The sequence below is a fragment of the Python bivittatus genome, unplaced genomic scaffold, assembly GCF_059951505.1.
Source record: "Python bivittatus isolate LINGU-HERP-01145 unplaced genomic scaffold, Pbiv_v1 ctg000220_np1212, whole genome shotgun sequence".
Lineage (NCBI taxonomy): Eukaryota > Metazoa > Chordata > Lepidosauria > Squamata > Pythonidae > Python > Python bivittatus.
Genome location: NW_028277048.1, coordinates 27,896,351 through 27,922,852, shown reverse-complemented (window position 1 = coordinate 27,922,852; position 26,502 = coordinate 27,896,351). Strand labels below are relative to the sequence as shown.

Below are 26,502 nucleotides of genomic sequence, written 5' to 3'. Positions count from 1 at the left end.
GTAACAACTAATTCATCTATTCAAGTGAAAAGCTGCCCTCTGTACAGAGAAGACTTTTTATTAGAAGAAAGGGATTGACCTTGTCAATTTGAATACTTCTGTTGCCACAGAGATTTCAGTCTTGCCTAGGCTTTGCCTAAAGAACTGGAATTGCTTGAGCAAATCTTGATGGCCTTTATTACTTTTTTCAGCAATCTTATTAACAACCGTGGTGGTGTTGCAAAACTCAACTCCTAAACTGAGCAGCCTGTCTTTGCATAAGAATATTGAATGTGATTTCTCAAGACTTCCACGGAAATGGAATGAATGTTATCAGGGAAATAACCCAAATATAAAAAGAAATGGAAGATTGTGCTCAATAATGTGTATGCCAACTAAGAGCTCCAAAACTTCTTGGTCTTCTCACAAACACATTTTGGGGTTGACATGACCCTCTGAAACACAGACTAGCCAACCAAACTAGCCCTTGGTTGTATAGCCAGTATGGTATACAATCCCAGCTTGAGTAATTAGTTCATAGTTCAGCTTCTTGTACAAACTTAATTACGTTTGTACAAACTTAAGTTAATTATAATATAGCTTCTGTGGCCCCACATCTCTGGCCACTAGGCATTGCCCTCAGTGTCCATTTTAGCTTGAACTGCAGGAGAGATCTGGCTTCTGCAGACCCAGCTGCCTGTGTAATACTTCCTTGACCAACGCTTTTCAAAGTACAAGTCAGATCTTACAGCCTTCCAGATAAACATGAGTTTAAGTATTTGCTTGAAAGAATGCTAGACCTGTTTTCTACACATGGCTTGGAAAGGTGTTTTAAAAACAGCATAGGTTTTTAAGAGAGAATGCTAATCATTTGGTGCACAGATGATGAAGTTAAACAGGAACCTGTTTGTAAAGCTCTTTGGCAGATGGTTAAACAGGTCATTCCAAGCACCCACCTCTATGCAACGTTAAGGAGAGGGACTGATGGTCATTTCCCACCAGGAAGTGATACCTGTTGAAATAGCAGATGAAGTCAAGGGAATCTGCAGATTGCTTTCTTTAACTCGCCCTATATGAAACATTAACAATGATACTACATCATCTGTGCACCAGGATATTTTCCTGCCAGTTCAAAGACCAGCAGATTGCATTTTAAAGCAGGTATCTGGCTGTGCCCTTAGACCAGCGTTTCTCAACTTTAGCAACTCTAAGATGTGTGGACTTCAACTCCCAGAATTCCCCAACCAGCATGGCTGGCTGGGGAATTCTGGAAGTTGAAGTCCAGACGTCTTAAAGTGGCCAAGGCTGAGGAACACTGCCTTAGAGTGTTCAAAGAGTTAGGGTATCTGATTGGGCAGTAAAACCTCAGACAACCTCTAGATGGAAACAACAAACTGGAGTTTTCTGTATGTCTTTGCAGCCATCTAGTGAGTGTTCAGATACTTGCAGCCCGGATCTGGAAGTCCTACAATGTCTAAGACTCAGTGATTTCTACAATACTGTACACAAAGTTAATTTCTGGGTCTTCCTATGGCATCTGAAGGAGAACAGAGTTATATTTCAGAGAGAGAGAGAGATGGATTAAGCAAGCAGTAGGAGTTAATATACTCTACTGTTAGAAGAGATGATAGGAATTTTAGAAACTATAATCATCCTTCTGATTTACCACATATCATAAAAAATTAAATGTATCAAAAAATTCTGAGATAAATTTAAAATGCCATATAAAAATACACTTTCTTATATAGATCCACAATTAGGTCTATCTTTATTGCAGCATCTTCATGTGTGATGCTTAAATGTACAAAGTGTTATTGTAACCTAGGCCCTGCTAGATGGCAGGACCTAGACAATTGCAGCTTATCTCAAAAAGCTAAGCAGAATCAGATGACCCATTTAGTATTTGGAGGAGAGACCTACAGAAAATGTCAGGGTTATTGTCTAGAAGAAAGAAAAAACATCCATGTTGTTGCCAAGAAAACTACACAGATGTGTCCATGAAATCACCAAGAGAAGCTTGACCTAAATGACCATTTACTTTTAATTGCAATCTAAATTCAACTGGCATCTCAAGCAGCAAAGAAACCCAAACAAAAATATTAACGACAACAACAAATACAGAACACCTGTCTATAATAGAAAGAAAGAGCTATGGATGGAAATACTCTTCAAGGACTCTTCACTGTTTTGCAATGATTCAGTGCCCTTGGAAGCTTTGTCCTGACAACATTGCTAGCTCTAAGCCTGTGCATGTCTCCCTGTCATTTGTGGCTTGGAGTGGGTGTTAATGGTAGGATTAAAGAGAAGATAGCTTATTTTATGATGCAAACCATGCTTGCTAAAATCCTCTTCTACACAACTATTCAAGATCCTCATTTTCCCCTGGCTATCCTAGTTAATGGCCAGATGAATTATAAATCCTGCTTGGGCACGTTTGATGTTACTATAGAGGGGTAAATAAGGTAGCTGTGAGAAAGAAGAACAAATCAACTTATATTTATTGACATAGTGCAAGTAATTAAAAAATTAAAATACCTTGGGATAATCGGTGTTTCAGCATCAAAACTATTATTAATAGAGATGATTGTTGATTGGAAGCACCATATCTAGCAGGCATCACCCCCTGGCTTCATCACACTTTCTACAGCTGTTTTTGTCTGGCATGCAGAATCATTCCAGTTATCTCCCCAAAGCTTTCTCTTCTTGAAAATGCACCTACGTAAAATTGGATCAATTTTACAAGTTGAGGCAGCAAAGTGCTTGATCTGCCCCACCCACAGAATAATCTGAGTTCAAAGAGGTAATCACACCACAGATTATTAATGGAAGGATACTTACTACCTTCACACATGAAAATGCTCAGATTTTTTCAAAGGGTTTGTATTCTTCAGCCAGGTGTACACAGCTGTATTATGCTTGGTGAGTTATTTCAAGGCTGCACTTCAAAAGCAGGTGGGTCAGGCAGGACCTTTTTGGGGACCGAGTGGGAGTGGGGTTAGGGAGTTTTAAGTATGACATTGGTTCAAGTATCACTAAAGACTGTTCCTTAACCCCCAATCTCCCAAGGTTGTTGTTTTTTTTTTTTTAAGGGGTAAAATGTACACGTTCTGGAAGGCTCTGGGATCTACAAAAAGTGAGGCATGCTTTTCATATCTCTGCCTGAAATATTACAGAAGTGCTATGAAGCTAGTTTTCCATGGGTTTATCCCATGATGTGATAAAAGGCTGACAACCACCCAGATCTTGTACAATTTCTTTCCACATTGTCCCTGCTGGCCTCATTTGCAATCCTTTCTTGATTGTTACAGCAGATCTGTGAGCTGAACAGAAACAAAAGCAGCTTTCTAGTTCAATCACAAAATTCAAAAGGAAGGAAGTATCAGGGATGGGCCAGCAGCTTCCTCCCTCAATTTTGATGGCCCCAAGAACCTCCCAAGATTGCATCACCACAGTCTAATTGCACGTCAAAGATTTTTAGTTGCACAATTGTTTGCTGGGTTTTTTTTTAATTACATAAGCTGTAAGCCTCCAAGCACTAATTGATGTTAACGCCCTGTGCTCTGTTGATGTATCCAGGAGTATCGGATTTAGGCTGCAAAAGTCCAGATGCCCAGTAGATGGCAGCAAAGAGACAATGACAGCTAATTCTTTGTTGCCATCTGGTGACTGTCTGGATTTTTGTACCCAGATCTTATCTTTCACCTCATCATGACCACATCTCTGCAGTCTTCGGAGGTCTTAGCTGTCTCCATGATTGTCATCATTATCTGGCTACAGGCTACTAAAAGATTCCCTGTTTCCCCATCTCATAGCTTTATAGCTGAGGATATAGATCAAACCAGATGGGAGGATAATGTTTTCTTGTAAGAGAGCATCCAGCAATGCACACCATTTGTTCCACTGTTCCATTCTCTATCTGCACCCCATCAATAGCTCATTTCTCAGCATGGATGCATGGACTATCTCTGCTTGTCATATTAAGCAATCATTCTGATGCCGCAGTTATAGAATTGTCTCTGTTATATGTGCCGACTGCTGATGAGGGATTTAGGGTAGGCATTTCTTCTTCATCCCAAAAGCATCTTTAACTTCTTCCCAAGAGCGGTCCCTTGGACCTTTACCTGCTCCCTTTGAAATGGGCAATAGATGCTGTTCTGTTACAATCAGCTTTTGCATGTTATCCTCCATATATTGTTTTATGCCACGACTGCCTTTCTACGCTATAAGACAGAAGGGTGGCACTATTAGTCATCCTTTGCAGAGGCTGTTACTTCCTTATTATATTTGATTTTTTTTTTTTAACTGGAAGTCACATTGAATGTTTGCTGCCAAAGGAAGAAATAACTTGATGGCCCAGACAAGCCCAGCATACTTCAAAGCACTTATTTCCCCAGGAACCATAATACAACTGTGGTACAAATTTCTGTTCTTTTGCCATACCCCAATTCCAATTTCCTAATCTGTAATGGTACTTGATATATGTGTTTCCTCTTCAACATGCAGACTGGTTCCTTTTCAGCAGACAAAGAATATATATTCGAGCAATAAAGTCTGATTAATATAGAAAATGCTTATATATTAATTTATTAAATATGTAGAGAGGTTCTTTTATAGATGTAATAAAGACAAATAAATAAATAATAGCTTAAACCAGTAACATCACTAGGTCCTTTAGGGTAAGGTCAGTTTAGGGCAGGTCAGTTAGGGTTAAGCATACCTGATTTTCTCTGGGTTTGTCAGCCTTGCGAGGTAGTCCAGACAAGAAGCACAACCAGTACTTTATTGTAAGGATACATTAACAGAATCTTGCAAGTCTGAAAGTGCATCTCTGCCCCCTCGCCTTTACAGCCCAAGAAACTAGGGAGGGTCCCTTCTGAGATGTTTGACACACCCCCATTGCTTCTGCGGGCTCAGCTGCCACTTGTCTGACCATTGTCTGGTCTGTGACTCTTCCTCCTGTCTCCCAAGGTCATCCCCACATATCATTAGTTGGTTCATATACTTTAATGTATTTCTTGACAATAACGGAAATATTTCACACTGGATCATATTAACAGACATGTATTATAGGTTAGTGACTTTTCTTTGAACCTTAAATATGTCTTTCAAACACTGATTATTATTCTTTGTCTCCTTCACCTGTTCTGTTTCTTTCACCTGCTGAAATCTTTTAAAAGATTTAAAAGGACAGAAAAGCAAGGAGTGTTGCTTTGCCTTCCTCTGCCAGTACTGTGAGGCCTTATTCCCTTGTGTAATTGTTTTCACAGTCTCTGTTGTTTTGTACCCTGCTGCCTAAATACTCATTTGTCCAGCTAATTAGCTTAACTAGTATTTTGAAATATGAATGAACGCTCATTAGGGGTAAAGAATGCTTGCAAAGTGAGATGCAGGGCTGGATGTAATCAGTGCCACTGTCTCACGTGCAACTGTGTTGGACTAGGAAACAGTTCAACAGTAGGCTGAGGGTCTCATTCTGTGCACATGCACTTGGGAGTGAACCTTAAGTGAATTTGATGGGACCTGCTTCTAAATAAGCAAGCGTGCATAAGAGAAAGGTCCAAACCTAAACACGCTTATTTAGGAATCATCTAGTTGAATGCAGTAGAACTTACTTCTAAATGAGCTAGACTCATCAAATTGGATGTTTCATGAGTTACATTGGTGAGGAAGGAGAAGCAAAAGAGCTTCTTGTTTCCTTTGTTTCTTCCTTACTTTTCCATTGGTTCCTCCTCCATCCACCCTGCAGTTTCTTCTAGCTATGGTATCTCACATCTTCCCCACAGACATCCCAGGGCTATTTGCTGTCCCTATTGACTTTTCAGAATCTACATGGGCACCTTTTGTAGAACAAAAGAATATGTTCATCCTGCCTTTATGGGGGTGGGTGGGATGGAGGACTCATTGTTTTTGGAAGGGAGGCCTGAATCAACAGTTCAGAGTATATTTAAAGTCCACTCCAAACAACCCAAAATGCCTTCCCATCCTTAATAGACACTTGCAGAGGGTCTACAGTTACCTACGCACTTCTTGCAATAGATAGATAGCAGCATTTTGTTTATTGCTGTCTTTGTATATTACAAATTACACCATTGTATAGATATTGATGCTGATGTGGACATGATGAGACTGGTAGGACTTGCATTTAAATTACTAGTGATCCTCAGAGCCCTGAAAAAAGAGGTGTAACCTATGAAACTGAACAAGCAAAGGGATTGGAAGTTTCCCATCCCATAGCTTTATAGCTGAGGATATAGATCAAACCAGATGGGAGGATAATGTTTTACTGTAAGAGAGCATCCAGCAATGCACACCATTTGTTCCACCGTTCCATTCTCTATTTGCACCCCATCTATAGCTCATTCTCAACATGAATGCATGATTTGCATGGACTATCTCTGCTTGTCATATTAAGTAATCATTCTGATGCCACAAATTATAGAATTGTATTTGTTCATTCATTACAGAATGTTTATATGGTTCCCATATTAAAAAAAGGTTGAAAATGCCATTGGTACAATTCGTATTGCTTCTCCAACTGAGAAGGTCATTGGATAGATATTATGTGACAAGCTGGTGCTGAGCCAGTTTAATCTGCCTACTCTAAATCTAGCTCTGGCTAGACCCTTTTTCAGGATAACATGGATGCCTAGATCTTTACATTCCTAAAATGGAAGATGCAGATAACAACTTCTTTACAAGAGTTGTTCTCTGACCTTCCTTCTTTGGTAAATTCTGCCATAAGAACTAAACAATTGCCATATGAGAGTTGAAGAAGATTTCAAGATCAAATTAGTTTAGCTCTCTCTGTTAGGACATGCCTCCAGAGATATTGCCTATTTGCCTCAAGTGGTTTGTCTATTTTTCCTCTAGAAGGGATTGGGAAGAATCCCTCAATCCCAGTGAGATTGTAGTCCAAAATTAAAAATCATGTCCATAAGGGCCACAAGGCACAGTCATGACAGGCTGTGGGAAAAGAAATATTGGCTTTGAAATTGTTAAAGCAGTAATCAGGAGCTGTCAATATGGATTTTTGCAGGTACTTCTGGAGAGACTATACTATAACAACTAACTAAATCATTACATTTGTCAACAAAGACAAGGGAAGAATTTTCTTCTTGACAAAATCCAGGAAGTGAAGCAGCCTGGATATTCTCTGCACAAACCCTGTATAGAGTTCTCTTTTTTATCTTGACCCTAGAGAATATGTTTGTATAACCATTACCCATGCTTGGGGAATAACCCACTGATTGTCCTTCAAATGGTCATGTTAACCCTCCCCACAGCAGTCCTACCTCCCCTGCTGCTGAGGTCAGGTATTTTGGCTACTTTTGCAGCATCTGGCATTTCTTGATTTATTCCCATTATTGTTTATTATAAAGCAATAAAAAGCTATAGATGCAAGTTGGGATAGGCTTTCTCCCAACTCCTTGATTTCAGAACAACCCCCTCTGTGCCTTCAAAGGACGATGACGACAACAAAAACAAAGAAGCAGCAGCCATTATAACCAGAAGGTCACTTGTGAACCAGTGTGAGGTAATGGTTCGGATGATGAACTAGGACTGGGGAAGTCCACATTCCAGCTCACTCTCAACTGTGGAAAGCCACTGGGTGACTTTTGGGCCGTCCATTTCTGGCAGCTCATCCTACCTCAGGATTCTTATTATTACTATGGGGATAAAATGAAGGGAGAGCCTTATGATTTGGTCTCTAGGACCAATAAAATAAAAAATTAAATAAAACCAATTGATATTGATTTTGAAATGAAACAAAGATCAAGCTTATTGAACCTAGGAGTCAAGGAAAGTGATAGAAGAGCTCTGAATTTTCCAGGAAAAAATCAGAAACTGTGACAAATATTTGTAACTTTTTTTTTTTTAATGAGTCACATACCACATCTTAGTATGTATCTAGTTGTGATTTATGATTGTTTCAACCATGGTTTTTCAGCAGCTTTTCATACCATTGCCTATGATGTCCTTGTGGATGATCTTTCTGGCCTAGGGGGCTGGGTGGGACCATTGATTTAAGAGGACTATCATAATTTTATATGGATGGAAATAGCTGTATGAAATCAGTGGGGGGTGTTATCTAAAAGTAGATGAAGTTCCATCAAGAGACTGACAAAACCCAGCTCTGTGTCTCCTTTTTATTCAATTCAGGTGAAAAGATACTTTTAACTGATAATGGACTAATTGAAGGTTGAGTTCCAAAGAGCATTTATGAAGGCCCATCATGTATTTTCTGTCTATAATTGACATGACATCCATATCTATTGGTGGAACGTACTTATCACTGTCACCCACATTTTGCTGCCAGCGATCCTAGTATTGTGAGGGAAACACATTAATTAACCAGCTAGTCTCTGTGGTCACTATTTGAATGTTTCTTTTGTGTTAAGATCACAGGGTATGTGATTCATTAAAAAAAAAAAAGTTACAAATATTTGTTACAGTTTCTGATTTTTTCCCAGAAAATTCAGAGCTCTTCCATCACTTTCTTCAACTCCTAGGTTCAGTGAGCTTAATCTTTGTTTTATTTTATTTCAAAATCAGTATCAAATTCCATATGACACTTACCATAGATCCAAAGCGTAGGTGCTACAGGCAACACAAGCATTTAAAGTTGTAGCTTGTTTGGACAAGTGTGGATGAGCACACATTTTTGGCTAGCACTAGAAGAGCCAGGCCTATACCTGCCTGCTTCTCCTTTCTTTGCCTTTATCTTTCTATCTCAGGAAATACTATTAGGCCAAGTCACATATGGATTATCTCTATAGGAATGTGATAGGAACCCAGTTACATTTTAAATGTACCTACTGGCCTACTTACATGTAATGTTAGCCCAACACCAGTTGGTACAAATGCAAGAAACTGCCTTATTCTGTCAGTGTAGAGCTCTTGGTTCACCTAGTTTAACGCTGTCCATAATAGCAGTAGTTTTCAAGATATCATACAGAGAGTTTTTCTAGGCGTATTGGAAAATGTCAGGACATCCTAGAAACAAAGTATGCCCTGTGCTACTGAATTATAGCCACGAGCGATAAACTAAATGTGTGCATCCCTGAAGTATTACCTATATACGTGACTGTTCACTGTATAAACACTGGCATATTATTATTATATATTAGATTTATTATAGCTGCCCACTCCAAAAAACTCTGGGGGGCTTACAACATATTAAATATACAATTAATGCACTTAAAAATATAACAAAACCTAACAACCCAGACAAGAGAACAACCGAGTCAAAAATGAGATAGGGGCTCCACAAACACCCTAATCCCAGGTCAGAGAGCAGAGCCGGGTTTTAAGGGCCTGCCAGGACCCCAGGAGAGTGGGCACCATGTGTATCTTGGGGGAGATGCTGTTACATAGGACAGGGGCTGCAGCAGAGAAGGCACACTTCCTCATCCCCCTAGATCAGCATTTAAATGAAGGAACCTGGAGTGCACCCGCTCTGCCTGAACATATTGGGTGGGCAGAAATTATTGGAGATAGGCAATTCTGCAGATAGCCAGGCCCTATGCCATGAAGTGCTTTATAGGTGATGACTAGCACCTTGAATTGCATCTGGAAGCTGAATGGAAACCATGCAGCTTGCGTAGCAGTGATGACACATGGGCATAACAAGAAGTGCCTGTTACTGCTCACACAGATGCATTTTGAACCAATTTTAGCTTCTGGATGGTTTGCAAGGGCAGCCCCATGTAGAGTGCATTTTGACAGTCCAGTCATGAGGTGATCTTAAAAGGATTAAAATGTAATCAAGACTGCCATGTACAACTCAGCTAAAGCATGGGTAGCAGCATAAAACCTGGAATATGCTTTCGCGTAGCACTCTCTCATCTTTTGCTCATAGCTTGCAACAGGGGCACCCTCAAGGCCCATCAACAACATCAAAATGGTGGGCATGACTAGGCAATCACAGCCCTACCCCTTCTTAAAGTGTGTCACATGCCCATAAACAGGAGAGGGCTTCGCTTGCCCAGTTTCATTCCCCATTTGGACATCACTGATGCCACTACATCAATGCAGACTCCACTGTTTGCCAACAGAGTTGATCACTACGATCAAATCTCTTATCCATATACTGCTGCTGAGGGAGTTTGGTTTTTTTATGTTCTAGTGTTGTCACATGCAGCTAAATAGCTCAGTCAGAGAAACTCTAGTCCAAGCCATGAAGCAAAGTCAATGTACATAAAAATGTAAAGCCCAGTTTAAGTTGCAAGCACTAAGCAGAGCTACTGTGCAATTTGATATGTGTGAATTCAGAAGTAAGTCTCATTGATCTTACTGGCCTTAGGTCATTTCAAATGAGTGATGTCTCACTCTGTCTCATGGAATTCCTACCTTCCATGTTTAATTCTTCACCGCCCCCCCCAAAACACTTTCCTTCTTTTGACAAAAACATCCTGTGATAACATCCTAGTTTTAGTATGGCACTGCAATCCCCCATAGAGCACCTGATGAATTGACCTCAGGCTGAAAGGCCTGAATAGTGGGATGCAGGTTTCGTTTCCCAAAAGAGAATTTTCTGTGTTCTCCCATTTAGAGAAAAGGTTGCTAGGAAGAGAGATCTAGGGGTCTTGACTGGGCCAAGCAATAATCAGTTCTCCCAAAGAGACTGGCTTTTGTGTATCCCCCACTTTCTATAAAGCCAACAATAAGCACCTAGGAGAAAAAAAACAAGGAAAAAAAGCCTGCTTATGAACATCTTTTATCTCTCCAACAGTTGCCAGTAATTTCAATAGTATAGCCAAACCAACCATGTTAATTGTCCCTTTGTGTATGATTGTTGCCTTCTCTTGTTTTCCCTATAGTTCCCCTTTCCCAATAAACTTCTCTTGGAATCTTGAAATGTCACTCCTTTAGTTTATAAGGAATTTCTCATTAAACCCCCCCTCCCCCCTGTGCAAAACAGTGTGGTTCCATAACCACAAAATGGTGTGGTTCAACTCTTGAGTTTCAGGATCAGCAGAAGATTTCTTAAGTTATGTACTGTATATCTGGGCAGGAAGAACCAACCCTCCTTCCTTTCTCCTTTTCTAGAGCTGGGCTGAAGTCTGGGTAGAATGACTAAGAATTCTCCAGCTGGACAGAGAGAGGGGGTCAGGAGATGCAGCCAGAATGGTGTAGTCCATTGTAATTGTCTTTTACTAGGGAACCTTGGAAGAAGGGGCTGCCAGGGAGCTTTTAAATTACAGTACCTATGATGAAAATTACAGGCCTCTCTCATCTTTTTAAGTGGGAGAACTTGCACAATTGGTGGCTGACTAAATACTTTTTTGCCCCACTGTATACCCTCCTTCCCAGGTTGTAGCACCTCCATTAAGCAAAAACAGATGGAATGGCTGTGTTTTGATTGATAAGAACCCATGAGCTGGTGGCATACTTAGACTGAGGTCCTATATACTCACACTTCAGTATAGGTCCCTTTGAATTTAGTAGTACTTGGTCATACGTAGGATTGTGCTGTCACAAGCAAATATACTGACTTAAGTGAGACTCCCAGGTCAATCTGTTCCTGATTAAGCTGAAAAACATTAATATTAAATGAGGGAGAAGGCAAGAAAATACACACAAAAATGTAGGATTTCTGCTTTCTATCAAATGCTTCAACCAACAGATTTCAATTTCAGACTTGCGGGAAGCTAAAGGGTGTTTTTTGGTTTGTGTATTGCTAAACTCTAGACCTCCTGAAGCTATAGTTATCCCGTTTGAGGTATGATGCTATGAAAAGTTCTGAATGTACCTTTCCCCCTGCAGCTCTTGGGATTATGCAATTGTTTTGGGAAACCTCTAATTGTAGATGGTAATAAGGAGGCCTTGCTTTGCTGAGAACTGGATAAGTAAAGCTGTTTTGTAAATGTTTGTACTCTACTCCTTAGCAGCAAGAACATGTTCCCAGGACTCCCCCAGCTGAAACTCCATTCATATGCCACAAAGAGCTTAACAATTAAATACAATTTGGCTTTCAAAATGGACTTTCTCTTCCTCCCTCTCTGCCAGAAAGAAGAATGGTGGCCTGCCCTTAATATAAAACCAGCAGAGCAAAAGTTCCATTTGTTTCCTATTCTGTGTCCATCTTGGTGAACAAATACAATGCTTTTCTTTATATTGCTTAAATATGTGTAGTAGAAATAAAATTTCCCTTCTTCTACGAGACTGCCCACCGCCCTTTGAAAAAAACAAGGTTGTATACCAACATCTCTTGGCCTTGGAGCATTCTAACTTTTGAAAGGCACAAAGCTCTACACAAGGAAGAATGAGAAGATACTAATACTCGGGCAGTCCTGTGATACCTAGGCAGTTTAAATGTATAAATAATAATCAATTAATGAAAGATCTCCATTTTCTAGCCCATGCAAAGATAAATCAACAGTATATTTTGGTCTCAGTATACTATAGTGCACTATACCACCAAATAATGGTTAAAGTGTTGGACCATGTCCAAGCCTCCACCTGATTATACAGCTAACTGGAAAATTTCCAGACCGGTGGTGGTTTGAGTCCCACAAAAACATAAAGTGAGATTTTACCTAATAAGCCATTGTAGCCTGGTTTGCAGGTGCAATGCTGAGCCATAAAGAGTAGGTTCACATCTCACCCTACAGTATTACAAACCAGTAGGCAAATCAACATACATTATCGTGTTAGGGTCATGTGATTATTATGTCTTCAGCCCACCTAACTCAGAGATTGCTATTTTAGTGGCAGAATGTGGGGAAGAGTCTCCCCATCATATACCACCATAAGATCCTGACTGAAACTTTGGATGGAAATAAATAAATAAATGCTAAATTTTGATTCTTCGTAAGCTAAAACTGAGTTAATGATGCATCTCCGCCCCCTCTTGTAGTGTATTACAAAACACAATGAATTGTTGACAGGATGAGCTGACTGCTATCAGAGCAGCGCTGGCTGACGATGCTTCTGAATTCCTCTTTTTGGAAGGATGAGTTTAATATTTATTCTGTTAATGCATATGGAAGAGGAGCTGGGTGGTGCATTTAATGACCAGCCAAATAACCACGCCTGTTTTACATCACCAGCCCACAACTGGGAAACTAAAGTGTTCTTTGTGTCCTCACAAATGGAATAGTAAACGTTTCTTCTATTTGAAAGAAGTGACATCAGCCTTTGAAATATATTAATGGTGCTTTTATGTTCCTCATCCTATCAGTAATAAAGCTATGCAAATTTTCAAAAGAGATGCTTCAGAAGCATGGATTTGAATGATTAAATTCAGCCTCATACGTCTTGGAAAAAATGCAACTGCTTTAATGCTTCAAAAGGTCTTTCATACACACTCTTGTGGATTTTGGAGCACCTCTTTCAGAGGATTTGCACAGCCCTGATACACAGTTGCAGGGTAGTAAGAGTCCAAAAGGGAGGTAAATTTCTCTAAGAAAAACTTTGACCTCATGATGACTATAGCCTAGACCAGTTGTAAATACCAGAGGCATTTGGTACAATGCACAATACAGCAACATATATTTTCCATTGTGTAGCTTGCCATACAGTCTAGCATGCTTATTCAGAAACACCTAAAAACATCGGCAATTCAGCATAATGTAGTAATTAGGATTCTGGTCTTTGAAGGGCAAAGTTATGACCTGAAATCTCTGCTTGGTCATATACTTAAAAAAAAAACAACAACTATGTTTAGAGTTAGGGTTCTCCCTAATGTCACTGAGGTCAGAGGTATGTCAGTGTTGGGCCATAGGAATTGATAACAATAGTATATTGGTGTCGGTCTGTGGAGGTGATGAGGTCCAGCAAAAGTATTGGAGAATCGCTGGTCTCCCATCAGGTGGCGTATCAACCCAGCAGTGGTGGCTGCCAGAGCAAGTGGCAAGCAAAACCTCTGGAGTGGCCCATTGGGCAACAGGGGAGGATGAACTGGATGAAACTGGACGATGTCTTAATACTTAAAGGGGACCTACAAATATCAAACCAGAACAGTGATTTGGATAACCTTTTTTTACTGGATGTACAAAAGAGATTTGAAGGATTCTCTGAGAAGGGACAAAGAAAAAATGAAAAGAAATCAAGTTCTAGGACATTATTTGAAGGGATTAAAGCCCAAGATTGTTAAACATACAGGGAAAGAATATAAATTGGCTTATTTGATCAAGGTTAAAATAGATAATGTAGCTATCTCTGGTAACCCTTAATGGTCTTTAATGGACTTTTGTTGATAAGGAATGAATGACAAGGCTTTTGGATTCTGTTTATAGTTAAGAGATGACATATGGGAAGAAGAAAGCATTTGTTGTATTTTAAGAGATAGTGAAGTTACTAAAATTTTTTATACTTGTAATGAAGAGGGAAGTTACTTCTTTATATACTTTTTTCTTTTTCTTTTTTTTCTTTTCCACACTTTCTATTTTTTCTTTTTCTTCTTATATTTTTTGTAGTTTGTATTAGTTTGTATTCTTTCTAATTGTAATCTCTATTTAAATTATTATATGAAAAAAGGAAAGATAGAAGGAAAGAAGAAAATAGGACATCCAGCAGCAAAGTGGATGGAATCAATTGCAGCAGGGATGGGTGCCCTATTGGAAGTCCTGAAGGACCAGCTAGGGAACAGATCATCCTGGAGAAGGACTGTCTATGTGGTTGCTAGGAGGTGACACTAACTTGATGGCACAATTTTTTCAAAATCATTGAAAATCTCTGGGACAAAGGGAAAATGATTATCTTTCATGATCCCCAAAAGCACAAGGAATACTCTGGAGTAATAATTAGATCATCCTAAATTCAAACAACATGGGCCTCTGCAAACTCAAGCACATTCATGAATTACAGTAGTTTCACTTCTCCTTTGTGACCTTTTCCATTCATTCTTTAGATGAAGTGCTTATGCTGGTTCAGTGGTAAGTTACTCAGCATTTAAGATGATAGCCTATATTCTCACAGGATAGTTCCTGCTTAAATGATAGTTTATTAGCGATGGTTGTGAAGTTCTTGATGAGTGTTCCAGTATCTGCTTTCTTATGCAAGGACCATCAATAATGCATTTGACTTTTTCCATTTTAGGAGCTGTTATAAAGAGCTGTTAAACAGAATTCATTGCTGATCAGCTTTCCACAGCTGTCTATTTGATATCTTGGTTGCCAGGATAAGTCCCTCCATGGAAATTATTGCCTATTTGTGCAATTGGTCCCAGGTCACTTCCACGAATTTTCAGACAAAGGCTGGGGAAAACATCTGTCCAAACCTTGGGCAGCTGCTGCCAGTTTATATCTTAAAAAAACAAAACAAAACCTACCTAGGAGGGCCAGTAATATGACTTGAAATAGAGTGGGTTCCTGTGTTCCTCCAATATGACTACTAGTGCTATCTCAGAGTATACGACATTGTTGCCTGCATGGCTGTGATGCATTACAATATATACTGGAAATACCTGGCTTCCCTTGTCTGACTCCTTTTCCTTCTCTGCAGAATAGTGGATAGCTAGCAAAACTAGGGTCTATTGTCTTATTATAGAATACTGTAGTGTACTGATCCCAGAAGAATGACATCCAAAAATGCGTCAGCACTCTATAGCATAGATTTCTGCCCCTCAGGGTTTTTACCCTTGAAGAAATATGCATTCGTTGTTGAAGACGGAGGCACACAATCTGTTTTTAGAGACAGGTATGTTCAAGGACAACACTGGATTTTGACTGGCATTTGGGAAAGGAGTTTAGAGAGTTTTAAGAGGAGAAATAGGTGCCATATGCACCTACGTAGCCAAAGGCACCCATTTTGCCATTTAAAACTGTTCCCCAGCAAAGAAAGGGGTGGGGGAGTCTACATTTCTGAACCCAGATGCCTTGGAAAATTCTGGGGATGATCAAAAGTGGTAGTCCCAGTGCCTCAAAGATACTATTTGCCATCACAAGAAAGCTGTTACCACACCGTGGCCCTAAGAGAGGCTGTGGCAGAAAACAGCAATGCAGAGGAATTTACGATGGAAGCCAAGCAACGATGAGGAATAAGGGCTCCAAAGCAGGTAGAGATTATATGCTATTTTTGCAGATTTATATAATAGCTATTATATGCTATTTCTGCAGCTGTAAATATACCAGCCAAATTTTTACAATCAGGGCTTCACCACATGAGTAGTGAAGTGAAGTTGAAGTAAGTTGGTCAAGTCCTGAGTTTGGGAAATGTAACCCTTCAGATAGCAGAGGAGTTTAGAGTGCTTCCTTAGGCTACAGTATTGTTACTGGTTGAAAAATCAAAGACTACCAAAACAGTACTGGGGTTTCCCCAATAAGTTAGTTTTGAAATTTATTTGTGAAAGTGGGAGCTGCCAATTGGGATGTGCCACTTGACTGAACCAGTATTTAATTATACTTCTGTAATGGGACTGTTTTGTAAATGGTATATTCCTAATGGAGGGACTGAGATTCAGAGACAGTGGTTTGCCTAGTAGATTCCACATAATAGCAGCAACGAGATCCAGATTGAGTCTTCTTTGTTCAGAGGTCAGTTTTTTTGCTGCTTTAATATTTTTATTAATGGCCCTTGCCATGAAATCCTTTTCAAGGGCAGTGTTTTGTCAATACAGAGTTGGACCAAAAGATGTATAGCCCTTCATCAGACATAGCAAGAGAGTAGGATGGTGCCAGGTGGTGGTTCCTGCACTGATCAGGGGGTTGGATTAGATACCCTCTGGATTTCCTTTCAAATATAATTTTAATTCAACTCAGGCTAGGACAGGGCACAAAAATAGCTTGCTTGGGTGCTGCCGTTGATGCTTCTACACTTAAGAAAAATAGGTGAACCGGTAGTAGCAGCAAAGGGGAGCCTCAGCAGATGCAGGAGGCTCTAAGAACTGGCAGTCAGAAATTTGCTGCTCCATTGCCAATCCTTATCCTGACCCAAGTATCCCTGTTGTATTCATTCTGAGTAAGAGCTGAATGGTGTTGTCCTGATTATGCATATGATAAGCAAAATGATTCGCTTAATCCTCTGGCTTTACTGCCCTCCCTTTTTGGCAGGACATTGGCCAGCAGGGAAAACATTAGCTGACCATGCCATTTCAGCAGGAATGGGATGGCTCCTAACATCAGGACCCTGCTGAGTGTCTCTAGCCTGCTTTGTGTGCCCTTCCTCCTCCATCCCATTCTGTCCCAATGCAAGTTGGATGAAGTGAGGAAAAATGGGATTGAGAAGGGAATGCAATCTCGAGGAGCAGATCTTGGGGGAGAATGGCTTAAGATTTCTCCCCAGTTGGCCTTTCCTTTTCTTAGATGGTCTACCAATCCTGACTTCTAAATTCCTCTGTGTTGTGCTTCGAACACTAGGATTAGCCCCATCATTTCCATGTAAACACTAATTCAGCCTTGAGCAAAACCAGGAAAGCCAACACTGCGAGCTTGAGTGACCTTGTGCAAATCATTGAAATAGTGTTTAAATGGCTTAAGATTTATTGGCCTGAAGCAGCCAATAAGCATCTCTCTCTTTACACACACTGGTGGTCACCTAACTTTAGACATATGGATGCAAAGCATAATAAGTTTTACACAACTTAAGGCCGATGGTAGACATTGTTGGAGCAAGGGGGCTTCAATACCATTAGAGCTTATGATGGCTTAACATGGTTCTGGGAGCTGGGATCAGGATGAAAATAATGTCATGGGAACAAGGCAAAAAGAAGAGATGTTGCCAGGATATGTTTTTTCCGTGGTTAGGTACAAATGGTGCTGTAGCCAATAGCTTCCTGCCTGCTGCGTCCTCTAAGCTTTCCACGACATAATTCTCTCTATCTTTGGGCAAGGCTGTAATTCATGAAAGCACATCAAGTATATAAAAAGGAACTCAAGAAGAGGCACATGGTGTGATTTAAGATGGTCATATACATGCATTAAAGAACAAAGTATATGCTAAAGAAGAGGCATATAAACATTTGGGAACGGACTCACCATTTGCATTGATTTTGATTTGTCTCTGAGTAGTGACTTGAATGTTAATATGTCTTATAATGGACTCCTGAGATTCACAGACAGTGTCTGGAAATATGACAAGTAGCTGAGTGGATGGGCAAGCGTGAGTCCCAACACCTACCAATTTTTAACACTTGATCTCCTCTTCCAGTGCTAGATCCCCACTTCTGCTGCTTCCTGCTTGCTCTTGACTGCTGCCTCGCTGCCTGCTCTTCAGTTCTACGCAGCTATACAACAATCCATAATTCTCTTGGTTTTGGAAAAGATGTTTCTCCTTTCCCAGGTTTCTTAGGCAGTGCTGCCCATATGGGCATGCCCAACTATTACTGACGCTTGCTTTCAGATCTCTTTGAACTGGCCTTTCCTTGGTGTAAGACATGTCAGTTGCAAGCCAAACAAAGAGCATGAAGTCAGAATAATAATTAAAGTAATAGCTGTGAGTATCAATAGAGCCATGCTATCTATATTTACTATGGTAAAAAAAAAAAGCCCTCAGGTCAACATCAACTTGTGGCTACACGTTTTTCCACTTAGTTTTCTTTACAACAATACAGAAGCAGCTTGGTAATGCCTTCTTCCTGGATGTACTGTATTTTCAACTTCCCCAACTAAGCTACAACCCTGGAATATTCTTGTGTTCTCCCAACCATGCGTTACAAGCCTGAGCTTGGTTACTGAGTCTCAACAAGGCTGTCTAGATGTTGTCGCCTTCTCAGACTATAATTACCATGGTCTCTTGCAAAATGAGAGGCTAGTGCCTGTCTTACTAGGGGACAGGCAGCTGAGACAGCAGTGGTGGCAGGAGGGACAGCTGCAAGGCAATGGCAGTGCAGGTCTCTGCACATCGTCTTGGGAGACTGGCTTGGAAAGATTTGCATTGCAAAGAAGCATGCAAAGTTGGGTGGGTGCGGGTTGTAAAGGATTTCCTGCAGTTCTCAGGGCTGAACATAAGAGGGGGCCAAGAAGAGGAGGCCAGGATCTACCTGGGTAAAAACTTGAAGATGCTAAGAGAAGACATTCTGAAGATAAATTAAAATACAGGTGAGTTCCTCTATTTTGGGATCAAGCCCCAGGAAAGATCTCCCATGTTATTGCAAAACTGATTAATTAATCAGGATATTGAAAGCATGCCTTCAAATGGCAGACTTAAAAAAAAAAAAGACATATTTTAAAGCTTTATTTGAGTCAAGGATTGTTGTATAACTGTAGAGCAGGCAGCAAGGTAGCAGTCAAGAGCAAGCAATGGAAAAGGAGATCAAGTGTTAAGAATTAGTAGGTGCTGGGACTCACATTTGCCCATCCACTCAGCTACTTGTCAGCCAGAGCTGCCTTTCCCAGGAACAAATCTGTCTTTATAAAAATACAGTCCCCTGGTGATACTCAATGCCTTTTGAAATTCAAGGCTATTCACAAATAATAGAACAGAAAATAAAATGTCTGAAAAACAGCTTCCGTGGCCAGTATACCATGTTGTTACTCTGGAAAGTCACCTATTGCAGCCATGTATTACTGGCTAGGTTTACCATCTTTTTATTGTTTTAATAATGGCTTTGAGGTTTAAGGGTTTGTTTTTATGTCAGAGCTCTATGATTGGGGCAGCACAGAAATGCTGTAAAATAAATAAAAATAAAAATGTATACATACTCCAAATGCGCTAATGCAATGTTTCTTAAACTTTTTTTCTCTCAGGACCCCTTCTCACTTTTAAAAATTATGGAGGACAAAAGAGCTTTTGTTTGTATGGGTTATATTTATCAATATTTACTGTTATCTATATACTACTAAAACTCTTGTGTCTATAACCTTCAACTGGGCGAAATGGTGCATCATAGGGTAACAATTTTTGAACCAAGGTACCTCAAATGGGCTAATTTACAGAATGTGTCCAAAATCTGGGACCAATTACTCCCCTGGGACTGAAATTTGGGGAATTTGTGGCCACTTCAGCATTGCTGCCCTGCCGTGGTCAGCCCAGGTCACATGATCATCATGGATGTATCCCCAACCTCTTTCCCATCTCCTTCTGTCTCCTGCACCCAATCGGCTGGCAGCAAAGCCCAATGGGCAAGTAGCGATTGGCTGCTTTGGAAACAAGGCAGAAATTTGAAATCTCTTAATGGCGGGGGGCATTGAGGGAAGGACAAGGGAGTGACCCAGATGCCTGCTGGTGAGGTAGGGTTGGCTGGAGGGTGCTGGCAGTCAGTAGGTGAGCCCTCTTCCTCCCTAGAGGGAGGGGGCCCTTGGGGAAACACCAGAATGGGGGTGGAGTTTTCCTCACTGTCCATGGCTCCCTTTGTTCCACCTCCCACCGGAAAAGTGGCAGGCAGTTTCATGGGTCAGCCAAGGAGGAGGAGGAGGCTTCATTGGGGCTCTCCTGAGGGTTGTGAGTGAAGGGCAAACAGTGCAAGCCTACATTATATGAAGGGAGGGAGGAAGAAAGATTTCTGATGCTCCCTGTTAGCTTCCCACAAGCAAAGTCAATGGGGAAGGCAGCAGCAAGTCGTAAGTCACGCCCACTCCCACTGCTTTTTTGCCCTTGGTCATTCTGTTTCTCTGTTTAGGTAAGGAAATATCTCTGAAACAATGACCCAACAGGTCACAGGTTATCTAGTTATAAATTAAAATTGACCCATTCACTGCCACTACTGCTTCTCATGATTGTTTGATGGGATTTTAATATTGTATTATTTTTCAACATAGGCTGGCAAATAATTTTGATTTCAAGGACCTCTGAGAGGGTCTTGGGGCCTCCCAGAGGTTCTAGGATCACATTTTAAGAAACATTGCACTAATACATGGATGGAGCAACTAATGAAAGATTTACATAGCAAAAATATTTTGCTAAGCTAATGCACTAATGAAGTTGTTGACTGTTTTAAAGGCTTAACGTTATGTGGAGGAAGAAAAGGTCAATCAGCAATCACCTTTGTTCCCTAGAACATTTCTAGCGCAACTTTGTAGTGCAAAGTACTTTTTAAAATGCCCCAAGCTTTCTTTCCCAACATAATTACTTACCAGAACAGCCACACGAGTAAGTGTTACTCATCTCTTGCTTCACATTCGTATGGTTGGTGGACTAGTTCATAAGCATGTCAGTGCCCATATTTTGTCTTCATTCTTCTTTTTCAAGAGGACTAAACAAAGTCAATCAACGTACTCCACACAGGAGAAGGCAAGGATTCCTACCTGATTGCGTTCCTACTGCTTGGAAAGGACCTCACACCACTACTATCTTACTCTTTCATCCTGTGAGATGGCTGACAGCTCATGTGACAGAAAAAGGAACATCTGGGCTAACAAAGATCTATGTGAGAATACAGAAAAAATGGAAAAGTGAGTATTCCTGGGAGTGATGTAGCCTTTGTAGGTAAAATCTGGACCTGCATTTAACACAAGCATTAACATAATCTAATTGCTGTTATGAAAAGTTGTTTTCTTATATCCCTTCTTCTTGTTCAGTCCCAAACTTGAAAAGAATATTTTGCACTGATTTTTGTTTCATTTGAAGAATGTCTGGATTTGCATAATGACACAGTCCTGCCTTAATGAAATGATTGCTAGAACTGTGAATGTACAACATCATAGAAGCTTTTGTGTGAAATTGTAAATATGTACTGCTGTCACAGGGCTTTGTACAGGAGCTTAGTTGCTGCTGGTACTAAACTCATTTAGAATTGCTGTGCAGTGTTGGCTTATCACATGGGAATGTCTCTTTTCTTCTTATTCATCCTTCATGTTTGATCTTCCTTTCATCAGGATTGAGCAATGTGCTGGGAAGACTTTGACCTGACTAATAAAGTGAGGGCTGAAAAGGCAGATATTGAAGGAACTGCTAAATCCTTATCTCTGACCTATTTTTATACAAACCTGTCCCTCCCTGGATATCCATCTCTGAAAAAAAAAAAAAAAAAAAAACAGTACACATACTGTACATACATGATTCAGAGTGATTGAGATGCTTATGAAAATAAAAATCCTGGCAGAGAAACCTTTGATGTGCTACACTGCTGAATAATGGAAAACCCAGATTTTTTTCTTTGTATTTTTCCAAGGGAAAGCCCTGTATCAAGATTCCCCATGATTAGATATCTCTTGGGAAATAATGATGGGAACAGCATTCTATAATTCTTTGCCTAGGAACAGACATAAAGCTGATTTTTAATCTTCTGTATTCAGCCTCCCCATCCTTTCTAAAGTTGGGGTTATGCTGGTTGTTTTCCGGTCCTTGGGAACAAAATGTAAGGGTTGTCACAAGGAAAAAAGAGGATAATTCTATTTATTTTATATGTCTGCCCATCTCAAATTCATGACTCTGGGCAACTAACCACAATTAAAAACTATATAAAACATAAAACAATATTTTTAAAAATGCATAAATACAATCAGCAGCTGAGATTAAAAAAAAACAAAAAATTAACACAACCACTGCATGGACTATGCCACATCTGTATTCCCAAGCCCAGTGACAAAAGCATATCTTTAAGACCTTACAAAAAGCCAACAGCATCAGAACCAGTCTAATTTCTGGGGGGATGATGTTCCAAAGGGCACGAGCCACGACAGAAAAGGCTCTCTTACTGGGCCGTGCCAATAACATTCCCTAATAGACAGGATCCAGAGCATGCCTCTCCTGCCAGACCTAATGAGACAGGTAGACATTATCAGGGAAGGCTGTCCCTCAAATAACTCAGCCCCATGCCCTGAAGTGCTCTATAGGTCATTACCAGCACCCTAAATTGAACCTGGAAGCATACAGACAACCAGTGCAGCTCACGGAGCAGAGGTGTCACATGCACTGATCGAGGAGCACACGTAACTGCCTGTGCCAGTGTATTCTGTACCAGCTGCAGCTTCCAGATGCTCTTCAAGGTCAACCCTATGTAAAGCACATTGCAATAATCCATTTGGGAGGTGACCAAGGTGTGACTGACCATGAGCAGAGCCTTGTGGTCCAGAAACAGGCAGAACTATTGCACAAGTTCCTTGAAGGGGAACTGTGAGTCCAGGAGGACTTCCAAATTGTACACAGGTTTTGTTTGGGGTAGTGCAGCCCCATCCAGAACTAGAGATGGAAAGTCCCTAGAACCAGGGGGCCCTAATAACCAAAGCCACTGAGTCTTGCTAGGATTGAGCTGAAGCCTGTTGTTCCCCATCCAAACCCCCACAGCCTCCAGACACTGAGACAGAACCTCTATGTCGTTATTTGGATGGTCAGGGGTGGAGACGTAAAACTGGGTATCATTGGCATACTGATGGTACTTCACCCTGTGCCATCAGATGACCTTCCTCAGTGGCTTCATGTAGATGTTAAACAGGGGAGGAGAGAGAAATGAGCCCTGAGGAATCCTGCAAAGGAGGGGCAGAGGACTGGACCTCTCCCCACAATCAACACCAACTAGAATCAGCCCAGGAGGAAGGAAGAGAACCAGCCAGCATAGTGCCACCCACTCCCCAGAGCCAATCCAGAAGAATATCGTGTTTGATGGTATCAAAAGGCACTAAGAGGTCAAGAAGAGCAAGGATGAATGCACCACCCTTCTCCCACTCCCACCAGAGGTCATCCACAATCAGTTTTGGTCCCATATCCAGGCCTGAATCCTGACTGAAAGAGGTCCAGATAATCTGCTTCTTCCAGGATACTCTGTAGCTGTTGCATGACCACCTTCTCTACAACCTTCCCTAAAAAGTTAAGGTTAGAGACTTGTCCAGTATGGTTGGTTCTAGTAGTGGCTTCCTGAGAAGGGAGTGAACCACTGCCTCTAAGAGATGGTGGGACAACCTCCTCTCTCAAGGAAGAATTCATCATTGCAAGAACCCAGTCACACATCACCTCCTGGGAGGTTATTAGCTGACCAGCAAGGACAGGGATCTAATAGAGAGATGGCTAAGCTAACAGTCATGAGAATCTTGTCCATTTCATCAGGACCAACAGGATCAAATTCCTTCCAGATAACCAAGCAAGACTCAGGTCCAGTCACTTCCATAGGACCTGCTCCAAGGCTGGAGTCCAACTTGGAGCAAATCTGAGCAACTTTGTCTGACATATGCCCAGTATATTCCTCACAGTCTTATTTTATATGTTCCCACATCACACTGCTATCCATATCCAGTCTATTCCAAGAGATTTTAAACAATTGGTTACCCAATCTTGCATTTGTTAAACTTTTTGCTAATAAATTTTCCTTCATCAAAGCACCCTAACCCTCACAGATTATTTTCCTTTGTCAGTTCTGTATGACAGGTAACACTGATTTCTTTTTAAATACTTTATCACACAAAGATCTATTTCCCCGTTTTCACTGTCTATCATAAGACATTCTATCTGTTTTCAGCATGGCTAGAGCCTTGTTTCTTTAAAAGAGCATTTTGTTAGGCTCGAACTGCAAGCATGTCCCATAAAATAAGCCTATTCTTAGTGGCGCCCACCCACATGAAAAATAAATTGTTTCCAACCAGAAATAAAGAAAAAAAATGTATTTGCAACTTGCCCTTGAATATTTCGTTTTAAAAGGAGCATTTTGTACATCAATGTATTCAAAAAGTAAAAAAATAAAAATAAAATTACATTTTGTTTTTAAACGTTTTTTAGATGGTAACTTACTGGAAGCAGTATACTCCTAAATTACTCTCTTGCAGCTAGGAAAAGACTTTAATTTGTCATCTGGACAGGACCTGATTCTACAGATCTTCCAAACACAATGGGCACCCTATCAGTTTGATGGGAAAAGATCCATACTGCCATGTTTTCCTCATGTTACTGGATGATTGAAAAAAACTTCCCAATCAACAGTTGATACGAGTATAATGAGTTCCATACAGTTTGAACTTCTAATTGTTTAGACTTTTCAATTTCCACATTATGGAAATAATGGGAAACAAATGATCTTGTACTCCTGAATATATCCTTCTAGACAACTTGAAATTAATCAGTAGGATCAGTTGTGAAGACTACATAACTTAATTTATGGGACTTAGGATTTTATGAAGGTGTCGCAATGATGGGTTGTCCCAATATGTCATCTGTCCAATAAATATAGCAGGTGACATTTTGGATCTGTGTTTCTCCTTCTTGAAATGTAGACTTTCAAGAGTTTCCCCACTCCACTTTCAGCAAAAGGAATTCTAATGGTTCCCAGAAAGTTGTATGGAATTATCAGGTTGGTATGACTAGTATTCCTATTGAAGCTCTGATTACTCACTGATGGGTACTTTGCATAATTGTTCTCAGGCATCCTTTCCTTTGTAAACTAAATAATGTAACAGGTGAGGCATCTTCTCGATCTACTCCTCAAAGCCACGAAGCAAGCACTCAAAGTTTAGTATGCTGCTCTAGCCCACTCAAAGTCTTCTAGGCATGCATGCACGTGTCTTAAATACAATTCCATCAGGAAATGCATTCATCTAGGTGCATTGCGTGATGACTGAGTGTACAGACAAGATAATTTCAACTTGCCATTTTTATACTTCAACCTTGCCAATTGTGATTTGTTACATTAAATAAGAGAGGATGGATTAATTTAGCCCAGATTTTAAGTTTCTCCTTGAAAGAGGGATCCATGTCAGCCTTTTTAAAAGAAACAGAAATCATGCTGTTCATCATACTGATGAAACCCAATCTGGATCCCAAAGTGAAGGAAGTTGTTAATATTTTCTTAATTAAGATGTTAAGCAAGTGGTTGCCAACCAGACTCCAGGAAACCTTGAAGAAATTGATTCTCTAAAATCCATTTGACCTTAACTTTAGGTCCAGTTTTAAGGTAGATGCTGCTATAATGACCCTATACAAAGACTACTGCAATTTTGGTTGTTTGCATTCAGGTTGGTTTGGTTCAGCTTTTTAGCTATTTTATACTGATTATATTCATATTTGGTCATTTCCAAAAGGTCATGCAAGGGGATACTTGCTCTATTCTATTACATCATAGGATCCCTCAGGGTCTAGGCATCTGGAAGAAACCACAACAATGTCACACATGCCATGATTTCATTATACAAATGATACAAAATATTTATTGTCTTATGACATATGTCAGAATGCATCTGATGTCACTTTCCCTCCCCTGCAGATGCCCATGCTCAGAACTCAACTTCATCCTTCATGCTATTCAGTATCAACATGGAAGGCTGAGATTAAGAGTATTATCAATATGGAGACACCTCACTTTAGCTCTCCATTAATTTCCAGTCACAGAGGATATCCTGAACTGATGACAAAGCAAAATAATTGACTGGATAAAGGATAATAAACTGAGACTAAATCAAGACAAGAGAATGTTAATGTTTGTGAATGGGTCATCTACCCAATTAATTAATAGCTAATCTGTCACATAGCAGATTGCAATCCCTCTAAATAATGAAGTATATGATTTAGAAATACTCCTGGATCCACTGGTTCTGATGGGCGTCTTTCAAATTTTAAACTTAGTATGAAAGGTATATAGAAATTTTAAAAATAAAATAAACTCCATCAGGGGATACACAGCTTCCAGGTCAGTGTATTCCTAGCGCTGATAATCCATGTGAGACATGACAAATCTTGCAGCTACAATTATGTGAAATGATGATAGTCAGAACTTGTCTTTAC

At 40.2% G+C, this 26,502-nt stretch overlaps 1 protein-coding gene across 1 annotated transcript in view; it reads left to right on the top strand.

Annotated features, from left to right (window-relative positions):
• Positions 1-21,228: 21,228 nt before the first annotated feature.
• The window catches only part of MMD (monocyte to macrophage differentiation associated), a 33,576-nt gene continuing 28,302 nt past the window's right edge, over positions 21,229-26,502 (top strand). The window contains exon 1 of the mRNA XM_088138203.1: positions 21,229-21,251. Within this exon, the coding sequence (XP_087994329.1) occupies positions 21,244-21,251 (8 nt within the window). The 5' untranslated portion in view covers positions 21,229-21,243. The remainder of the gene's footprint in view (positions 21,252-26,502) is intronic.